An 11,568-nucleotide genomic window follows, 5' to 3' on the forward strand; every position below is an offset into this window, starting at 1 on the left:
AAGGTAGAATAATAAAGAGTTGTCAATCTGATAGGCCCTTAGTTGTATTTTACAGGAAAGTGGCATAATGAGGGAAACAGTTCAGAGGAGTGTGAATATGGTGCAAAACTCCCAAATATTTGCTAGTAAGCTTGAAGCAAGTGATCAAAAAATATTTTAAAAGAAAAATAAGTATTACCCACGTGTCATATAAAACTGGACAATTCATTGATTTCAAAACCTCTAACGTATTTCATAAGAGTAATATATCAACATGGGCGACGATCTCGGGGCACGGGGGGGGGGGGTATATGAGCCACTCAAATTTAGTACCACAGAATATTAGATATCACGAAGCTCAATCCTTCATAATATTACCGAAGTTATTGATGTCGGTATATTGAGAAAACTGAGATAGAATTATGTTTTTATCAGTTTGCTAAAGTGGCCGGCCATCGGACTACCATCCCCCCCAAAAAGATATTTCAAGATATTTCTAAAATATATTAATATACAGTGATAACAATAACAAATCCGAAAGTTAATACTTTTTTGCAAATTTTGACGTTTACTATCTCTATGTCAGGATTGCAAACCAATGCACATGAGCTTTGCAACGTTCAGACGCCACTTTTTATGTTTATTTAGAACTATGGATCAATCATTTTTAAGTGCATTTGGTATGATTTCTTCTCTTTTAGTCTATTTAATCTGGCTCTTCTATCAAATGAGATTTAGCAAATCGTGGTAACTTTGATATCAGTTGTAGTTCACAGGGGCACCGAGATGGTGTAGTGACTAAATAACCAGCAAAATAAACTTTCAATCTATCTTCTGATGCAAAGTTACTATGATAACTGAAATATGCACTGTAATTGGACACATGTCACAATTTATTTTTCCAATGCCCGCCCACTTTTAACACCCCCTCCCTCTCTCTCTCCCCCCCCCCCACCACAATACATTATCTCCCAGTCTTCCACTTTCTGATTCATGAGAAAAATTTGATGAATCATTTATATTTTTCAATCATACAATATTAGTTTTTATCTAAATAGAATTCATTTCAATGAAAAAGTATACCACGTACATGTATTGTATAAAAGAAACAACAAAAATCCCATTTTGCATTTTAAAGTCATTATTGTTATATGAGACATTTATTCAAAACAGTAATTCCTCATTTCAAATTTTACAAAACTGGGGATCAAATATATGTTATAAATTACACATATTTACACAAATATATTTACAATGATTACTAAAATCAACTGGAATGTATGAATTCAAGGCATAAATAAATAATTTCATGAAACCCAAGATAAAACTAGGATATGTCATATCAGTCATATTACATCATTTCAATGTATAATGAGAACATTCATTGATATAATTTAAGATATTACAGATGAAATAAGGGGATAATAGCATGTTATTCCAATTGTTTGAATACTCCAAAATGGTCCATATTCATAATACAATATAATTTTTCAAATCCTGATAAATTTGTATATTATATTCCTCAAACTAAGATTCTTATTCTATCTGTCTATCATCATCTCAGGGTTTTGACTTGCTTCACCCCAAACCCTGTGATAGAACACATAACCTTTGAGGACCAGGCCACGAGTTGTGTTGCTACGTGAGCGTGCACTAGCTGGCTGCTGCTTCTCGATCATATATGCTAACATTGATTGCATTGACCAGCAGCAATGAAGTTTGTTTAAATTACAAAGTGCTTTTTTAGTGAATTGTCCTAAAGTAGATACCAGTTAGCCCCTGGGTCTAGAGTTATGTGATGAGGTCTATAAAAACAAATATGAACTGTGAGAATACGGACAATTAAAAATGCAAAACAAATATGGACTACTTTGTATTCGGATGACACTGGAAATCATTATTTTTCTCTCAGTGCTTTTCATACCTGCCCTTCTATCACCTTGAGGCCTTGGGCTTGGGTGATAGAAGGGTCAGCATGAAAAGCACCGAGAGAATTATAATTTACAGAGTCATTCTCATAATGATTGCCAGAAGGTAATGTGACCATCTCTGCCATTGCCATGGATGTATGCATACAAATGATGCAAGATTGTTAGCAATTCTCACAAAAGAGTCAAGACCATCCATATCACACACACCATGCTCATGAGCACAGTGACTGTAGACCTACTGCTGTAAAATCTGGTAAATTTAATCAAAATTGAAATAAATCATTTCTCAGTTTGGATGGTTATAAAATGACCTCAATGTTTATTGAAAGGGATTCAATTTTCTGACAATGCAGTCATTGCGTGGTGTTTATGGACTTCTTGAACCAAGGCTATCATGAACACCAAGGTCAGGTCACCAAAGAGGTTTTTAAAGGGGAGTTGCTAAGTTGGGCAATACCACTTATTTCAATGGAATACTTTACATTACCTTTATATTGACAAACTTTCATCTTTGAACTAACTTCAAATTCACTTCAACAAATCTAGGTCACATCAACTTTTAGTGATTTGTATCTTTATGTTGTTATGTTGGGCAAGTTCCATAGCCTCCCTAGAGTATCTTCCACCAACCCAATATCATTAAAATCTCACCTTTGAATTTGAGACTTTAGTTCGCTTCAGTTCGCCCAGGTCAAGTAAGCTTAGAGGTTGGTATCTTTGTGTCGTTATCTTGAGAGAGTTCATTAACCTTCCTGGGAGTACCTGAAATCAGCTGGATGTCATCAAATCTCATCTTTGACTTCTTAAGTCAAGTTACACCAAGGTCGAGTGACCTTAGAGAACTCTCATTGACATCTTCACCCCTACATATTTCAGTTTATTACATCGCTCCTACTTCATGTCACCTAAGAGGTTTGTATCTTTGGGTTGTTATGTTGGGTGAGTTCATAAACCTTCCTGGAGTATCTTCCATCAATTCGATATCATCAAACTGCTGCAGATGGAACTTCATTACCTGGTGCTGGGTCATGCGCTTCAGAGCAAAGAAACCCGCAATGATATCGAATGCAAGGAAGAGTATGAAGATGACGTGGACAGCTCGCTCAATGGGGAACGGCATTGCCCTTGAGTCGACGAGCAGGTAGAGGACAAGCGGGAACTGGAGAATAAGCGTCAAAAGCCAAAAGCCGGCAAGCTCTGGTACCTGTGGCAAGAAAGAATACAAGTCTGGTGTGATTATTGATTTTTAGTGAGGAAATTGTCTTGCACGTTAAACTGTGGTGAGCTAAGTAGTGTCTGATGAGGATGTCTTAGTAAATCTGATTTTACAATAAAAGAGTGTAATAAACATTTTGGACTATTTTCATGTTCATGATTGAAGATATCACTCTGTATGGACTTGATCCAATCTTTAAGAGATGTGAATTTTCCTCCTCATCTAAAAGTTTGACTTACAAAATAGGTACATGTTGGCAAACAGGCAACTTTTTTGGACACCTGATACAAACATTTCCACAATACTTGAGTATTCTGAAAACCTGAGTAATGTGAGATTTTGTGCTGAAATAATCTCAGTTTGGATCGTGGTGTTAATATACAAGATATGCAAGCAGCACACTCTCCTGTATGGCCAAAGAAATCCAGAAACCTCATCAGCCCAGGAAGCTGGAAGTCTCCCTTGAACATTTCCAATTTGCTCACAAACAAAATCAGACACAAACACCACAGCACCTTGAAAGGCACCATTGATTCAAATTGTTGAAGTCATAGGCCTATGTACTGCCATGCAAATTACAACCCTAATTTCCTACTAGGTCGATCAGTGGCATCTATAGCTACATACACGTATATATTAGGTGGCCAATCTTCATACTGAAAATAGGCAATATCACACCTGTAAGTTGACTGGCAAGAAGTTCGGTATTGTAATCAGGTTCTCCAGATTCAGTAATTTTAATAATTCATTCATTACCAGCAGGGGCTGCGGAAGCAGGGGGGGAAGGGGTCGCTGGGGAGGCTTCAGCCCCCGTTTTTTCCAAAACCGTGTACATGTACAAAAACGTAAAAATGACCATATGGTTGTGATTTTTTTTCATGGTCAGCCCCCCCCTTAAAAACCGTTCCGCAGCCCTTGACCAGGATGTATTTCTTTAGCCTTGAATACTGCAAAAGCAATGATCATGGTCAAGACATATTCCGTAATACATAAATCCTGGTTAACATTCAGGTATCTTTGTAACATGTGTCAGTCCCCAATTAGGGTCAATTAATTAATTTAAAGGCAAATATGCTGGACTGATCAATCATCATCTTACCCTTTCCTGTAAGTTACCAAGGTAGCCAAGGTAAAGCCTGATGATCTCTACACCAGTCAGTACTACATACATGGTGATGCTAATGAACTGATAGATCTGATTCAGATGGGCAAACTGAAATAGAGAGACAGGGAAATTAGTGAGGCAGACAGAGACAGAGTGTGGAAAAAAGATACATGAGTACATTTTCTTTTGAAGTTTATATGAAATCTGAAATATTTCACTTTATCTTAGATGTGCTCATAGGATATCTAAATGACAATTATTGAAAAATGGAGGTACAGACGTTACACAATGTATATTCTACCGTAAGGCCAGGTATTAATTTTTTTAAACAAACAAAAAGATATTTTCAACACACTATGACAAACAACAAAATAAAATGTGGGTTTGTGACATCATCATGCCCCCAGTAGGACTTGGCTTTATTCACTTAAGAATAAAACACTTAAGAATTAAACACCAATGAAAATACTGTTATATTGCTTACCGGTATATTCATTTGCTTTTCTAGAAATCATTTATTCAGTTTTAATTCAATTCAATTCAATTCTGGTTTTATTGTGAAAATGGTATATGACAAAGTCCGAAGACTCATATTATCATATTTACAAAGTAAAAATGTACATGTATATTATTAAAAGATTACAATATATCACAATTCTAGTGCTAGACAAATAATCAACAAATAAAGCAAGAAAAAATCATTTTGGACGATCTAAAAAAAAGAAGTTTAAATTGATTGAAATTATAACATTGTAAAAATATCATTGTCAAAATTAAATCAGCAAAGTTGCGAGTATTAAAAACATTCATAAATTAACATTTACACTTTTAAAATATCATGATTAAAAGTCATGCATATTTAAAACTAGAAATATATGTAAACATTAAAAAAAATGGAAATAGAGAAAAAAATCAACCAAATTAATCATCGTTTGAAACGAAGTATGACCCCTAAAATATGTTTCGTATCAATAAGTGTTTGGAAAGAGTTTATGAAGCCCTACAGATATTAAGAAAATACTAGTAGCATTACTACATGTATAGTATATGTGGTCACATACCCCCCTTACTCTTGAAATTGGAAATCCTGAACTTCTCATTAGTACATTTTGAGCAAATAGCAATATCCCCATCCCCATATCAACAATGGAAATTATTCTAAATTTCTCATATTTATTTTTATGCCAATAGAGGTGGTATTGGTAAGAGGGGTTAATGATTTATTAATGATGAATTGAATTGATAGATACCTTTAATTGCAGCATAACCACACAGGTTACAACCCAGATTGGGAAGAAGAAGGCATTGAAGTAGAGAGAAACCTGAAGTGGTAAGCTGGACACTAGCTCATTGCCTGCAAGAAACACAGAAATTATCGATATTTAGGGCAAAAATAATGTATTAATTTTTAAATCTATCACTAAGCATGCCCACAATTTCATTTATTTATGTGTCCACAAACATATACAGGGGCGGGTCTATCTTTCTCCAAGGATGGTTTTACTGAGAAATTTGACAAGAAAACAAGCCCCCAAAAAGGGTTTCACTACAATAGTACAATATACTACTAAATGAAGGTCATTTTGATCCCAAAAACTTTGAAAAGCACAAAAAAGTAGTTGGCTTAAATAGTAGGTCATTCCCTTTTTTTAATTTGCAGCCAGCCAATGGGGGGGGGCATTTAACCCTCCCGGGAGTCCCCCATACCCTGTAGATTCACCACTGCATGCATGTCACAAAGATTAGCAAATGATTTTTACTCTCCAGAGCACACAGGATTACTGTTGTCACCGTATGCTATTCTTTCAGTCTTTAATACTGGGATCATCACTTTTCTTACTCTAAAAAATTATTTTAAAATTTCAGACATCTTTTCAACCATCCAAGAGGAGCAAACAAACATGTAGAACCTAGCTCAGCAAAACAACTTTTGATGCAGTCTTGTAGATCTACAGAATCTAGACTTGAACAAAAGAGGTTATCAGTTATCACAATTCTGTGATAGACATTCCGCGTTCAAATTACACAGATCGGCTGCTCAAAATTTATTTTCTTTTTGCCTTATTTCAATAGTGCTAGCGTGAAGCGGAAGCCACTTCATGTATTTTGTACTAAAATTGATACATTCTGGGCAATGTTTGTGATCCTAAACATGATGTGTATTTAACTAAATTACTGTGAGCCCGAAGTGCGAGGAGATTTTTTTTATATACGTTTTGATCTGATAAAAAAATAATCTGTTTTTAATAACGGCTGCTTACAGTTAGCCATATGTTTCAATAATTAAATAATGTGAGCTGAAAATAGGCATGAGCTGGATATTTTGACATTTCTACCTGAAGAATGGAAATTCTAAACACACTTTTTGTAATCGTGAAAAGGATATAGTATATAACTAAACAATAATTTTGGTAGCGTGAAGCACAAGCAGAAAAATTCAAGATTTACACCAAAGAATTGGACACTTTATTCAAGTTTATAAATAATGAAAAGAATGAGTAATTGGAAATCTTTCTATAATACGAGTGCAAAGAAAATTTTTGATATTTTGATCTGAAACTGAATAATGATTTAAATAGAGAACAAAATTTTGGCCTAGAATCTGGGCATTCTAAATACCCCTATTTGTCATGAAAATCAATAAAGCGTTATTCCAATCTGAAAAAAAAGAGTCAATTTAAGCTCTGTATTTCAATCAGTTAATAGAAAAATTGTGAGGTGGATATGGATCACAGTTAAAAAAGAGCTGATATGTTTCATTATTATCACTTTGAGTTTTGATATAGGACCAGGACATTCTAAGGACATTATGTCATCATATGAAAATGATCACTATCTTCCTATTTCTTTTCCTAAGTGCAAGATGAAACTTGTCAATATTCCATTCTAAAAAAGGGACAATTTGATTACGGTACTCAATCAATATCTTATTTATTAATCTAATAAGCCTAATGAGAGTGAAAAATCTGTTGATATTATGGCCTGAAAACTGGACATTTAATGCACTTTTGTAATTATGAATAAGATGCATGAGTTAATATATTTCAACAATCAATGCGAGCGCAAATTGCCAGCCGAAATTTTTGATAAACTGTCATGAAATGGGAATTTTATGTTATAGAATTAATATTGAGATATACATAACTCACCCATCAAAATGCAAGCATGCAGCACTAGCTAATACGTTTTGGCAATCTGACCTGAATAGGGATATTTTGAGAACTTTTCGGAATACAGGAAAATAATAGGTACCTGACGAATAGAATTTTGTGAGCACACAACACGAGCAGAAAATGTTCATATTCAGACCATAAAACATAAATTTTTACAGAGCACTTTTTAAAAATCAATTTGTAAATCAAACAAAAACAATGAAAGTTCACTTTTCGAGCTGAATATATTTTCTATATTGACTTCAAAATTTGATATTTTGAGCTCCATATTAAGCAAGACAGTACATGTAAATCACCTAAAAAGACAATGTGAGCGCGAAGCGTCAGCCGAAATAATATAGGGAGACACGAAAGATTTCTAAAAATTATTTTCCAAGTTTTTACCTCATCTTATTTTATTCACTCATCTTCCTCCTTTTGTATTTCCCCTTCTTTTCCTCCTCTCTTTTCCCTTCTTTTTTTTTTCTTTTCCCCTTTTTTTGCTCCACCAATAGGGGGGCCGGCCCGAGCCCTACTGGCCTGGATCCGCCTAAAATTGCGCAAATACACAATACATATGGTGATATGCACAGACTTGGGAAGTTGGGGGACCTATTAGGTTAGCATAGACAAGACAGATATATAGCCTAGATTACAGATATTCCCTAAAAGTAAAATGTGATGCTAGGTTCGTTACATACAGACGAACTGATTATTGGCATTGTTCATGACAAATTCATAAACCGCCATAGCCCAGGGAACTGGAACCTCAAAAAAACGAGAAGTTCTCTCCTTCTACCCCCGTCTCGATCGGCCATTTTTGTTATGAATCGTAACAAAATGGCCAATCAAGACTGGGGTAGAAGGAGAGAACTTTCGTTTTTTTGACTTGAGGTTGTGCCCAGATGTCAGGAAACTGCCACTCGTTAGACCTTCATCCATATAATCGTGGTAAGTGCTTGATTTCTGTTTTAACTATTTATTCGGAGAATTATTTTGACCAAACTTCACGCTTGTCAAGTGAGTATGCCTTACACGTAAGGTCCTGGGGTGGTATTCTGAGATTCATTTTATCTCAGATAAAATAAAATAAAATATTTTATCTCCGTTAAAATCAGTGAGATAAAATACCCTTAAAATCTCTCCGAATTGGTATTCTGAGAACAATTTTATCTTCATTTTATCTCTGTAAGACACACCTATTTTTTAATCAATATCCAATTAGAAACGCGCTTTTATAGCTCTCTCATATCACTCAACCAATGGAAATCCATTCCGCAAAGAGGTGTGGCGAAGGAGTGAGATTGCGTCAATTTATTGACCTCAATACGCTTGCACTATACGCTTGCGCGTCTTTACAAAGATTTCTTTTTAACAAATATGACAATACTCTCATCTTTATTTCGAAGTCTGTATCGCATCTTTTCATGCATCATTTCAAAGACAATATTAGTCCAGAAAAGTTTTATGAAATGCTTCCTGATTGTACAGGAATAACTTTAAGGTGTTGTTCTCAATGAATATATCATTTTTCTTAATTTTCATGCCAACATTTGAAGTTAATTTACCTAGAAATATTGACGAAATCAACGTCGCAGAGATAAAATAGCCCCTACCCTCTTTTAAGTTTATTTTATTTTTTCTTCAAAGTAACATGGGCTGGGGGCAAGCACATCACCCGTGTTGCAATGGCCGGATACGCGATGGGTATGTCTACGCACTTGTTCACTGCTACCACCCTGCCTGTGGTAAATCTACAGGTAGGAATGCTGTACATAGCACACACTAAAAAAATCATTAAAATATCACTTTTGTGACCCAAATTACTAATGTCCATACAGTTGCAATTTATTTTTCATTAGTAACTTGGGAATAATTTTTGTATTTACCAGAGCGCTCAAAAACTTGGATTTTGGGCATATTTTTGTATACTCCCTCTGTTGGTGGAAAGAAATATGGCAAGAAAATTTTCATTTTTCAATCTCTATTTTCAATTAAGAAAAAATAATTTAAAGAATCAAATTTTACATAAGAGCCAAGTTATATGATGAATAGCCGTAATGAAAACTAAAATTGTAAGAAAATCAAGCATTTGTCCCATAGAAAAAGAGAAAATAAGCCAAACATTGCCACCCTTATTTTGCCACACATGGAGATGTAACTGAGAACAAGGTTATATCATAACCTTGTTCATTGAATGTGTCTACGCAGCCACTGCTCTGTTGCGTATCATCATAGATACGCAAGATAAAATTTATAGTTAATTTATACGCTAGATAAAATTAAAATTTTTATCTGAGAGATAAAATGTCATCTCAGAATACCAATTTCATTTTAAGAGATAAAATAAATATTTTAAAGATAAAATTACCTCAGAATACGGCCCCTGGGCTCCCGCCCGCGACGCGGGCGGGAGTTCCCTGGCCTGGGTTAAAACCGCCGCAGCTCCGCAGATCTAACACTAGACCTACAGCAAATCGAGCGTATGGGGCTACGTAAACGAATTCGCTCTAAAAATTATTTCTTGTGACTGTGTACTCACCAGGTTTTAGCATATGATGCTGGCGCTTTACAGCATTTCGAGTTGGAAATACAGCTTCTGTAAACGACGTCAATTTCTGCCTCATATAATCTCCAGCCATGTTTATTTTCAATCAGAATTTTTATTTTTCTTCGAATTCGCGACTTCTTTTTCGTTGTTGTTGGTATTTTGTTTCGTAACGTGTCTCTTAATTGAATAAATACCGAATTGCAAATTGTTTCGGTTTCTCCATTTTTACTTAGTTTCATTTGGCCTATAATCAATGTGATCAACATTTTTAGCTAAATGCTAGCGCTGGCAACTTCTATCTAAATCAATATCGCAAAAATACAGGAAAAAATACCAGTTTAGAGTATATTTAGGGTGGAATTAGGACCACAAAAAGACAATGAATGAAACTTTTGAAAGTAGGCCTACCAGACTCCCATAAGATACTGAGAGAAAAGATGCCCGAAAATAATTCATTTTTATCTCTCCTGTTTTTTTCGTCTTTCTCCTTTAATTTTTAGTTTTTATTCTTTTCCTCTATATTATCATCTGTTGCTTCGATTCTGCCACCTTCTCCATTTCATCCACTCTTTTCTTTTGCTGGCAGCACTTTAGAAAAAAATGTGTCGCACACCCCCACTCGTCTACCGACGGTACTATTAGGCCTACTGTGTAAAAATGATTCACATTGAGACGCTTGTTGGATTTCCAAAACAGACTTTAATGCATGATTCTAGAATTTATCACAAAGACAAATAAATTATATCAGAAACCTCAAAAAATAGTATTGTAGTGCATGAGCAACAGATTCATTATGAAAGATTTCTGCCTAAATGAGACAGAAAGTCGTGTACAACTTTTGAACGCACACACAGGTCACGGAGTGACCCTGAGTGCAAACAGCTGACTGTGTTACAACTTAGGGGTGATACATTTTCACAATAGGGGTGAGGCAAACTCACTGGAGGGACTTTAATTCACTTATAACAAAGAAATGTGTACTACAGTTCTCCTGTTGAATGCTCTGATGGAAATTATATGAGTTTCACATTCATTTGAACGGGAGGACAAGATTATTGTATATATCGAGTGCATTATGCATAAATCATATACCATTGCGACCCCTGCCTGGCCGATGGTCCAGGCATGACGATCCTGAGTGACGTCACCGATAGAGACCTCAAATTCCAGGAGAGCCTATTCGATAACTGATTTCATCTAAAAAACACGTATTGAAGATAACATCCAATGGGGAAATGGCTTTCATTTTCATAAAATATACATTCCGTTCCTCAATAAATCTTTAACCCCGTCGTTAACTGCCCATTCATTCTCGAGCAATGGGGGAATGAATACAGAGTGTCTCAAAGTTTGTGTGAAAAAAGGTGCATTTTCCATAGAACTTCTGCCAAAAAGCAATGCGTAAGGGAAAGATTAGCCCCAAAACACGAATAGATGAGTTAATCAAATGGGATGAATCATGAAAATCAGTGAAATATAGTTTCTCCTGTACTCATTACTGAATACCCCGACTTGATACGATTAATTTTCCCCCTCTCCATCAACTTTTAAGAAAAAAGGTGCATATTTTCATAAAAATATTATGTGTTATATCGACGGACGCCCGTGCGTACGAGCAGGAGGAAGTCAAATGT

At 35.3% G+C, this 11,568-nt stretch overlaps 1 protein-coding gene across 1 annotated transcript; it reads right to left on the reverse strand.

The window, feature by feature from the left end:
• Positions 1-1,476: 1,476 nt before the first annotated feature.
• Positions 1,477-10,098, reverse strand: LOC121408852 (transmembrane protein 17-like). The gene is made up of 4 exons (XM_041600527.1): positions 9,926-10,098; positions 5,482-5,585; positions 4,226-4,339; positions 1,477-3,114 (listed from the first exon to the last, which is right to left on the reverse strand). The coding sequence occupies exons 1-4, from the start codon at positions 10,023-10,025 to the stop codon at positions 2,812-2,814; spliced, it is 621 nt and encodes a 206-aa protein (XP_041456461.1). The 5' UTR covers positions 10,026-10,098; the 3' UTR covers positions 1,477-2,811.
• Positions 10,099-11,568: the final 1,470 nt, after the last annotated feature.

The sequence above is a fragment of the Lytechinus variegatus genome, chromosome 2 (assembly GCF_018143015.1).
Source record: "Lytechinus variegatus isolate NC3 chromosome 2, Lvar_3.0, whole genome shotgun sequence".
Taxonomy (NCBI): Eukaryota; Metazoa; Echinodermata; class Echinoidea; order Temnopleuroida; family Toxopneustidae; genus Lytechinus; species Lytechinus variegatus.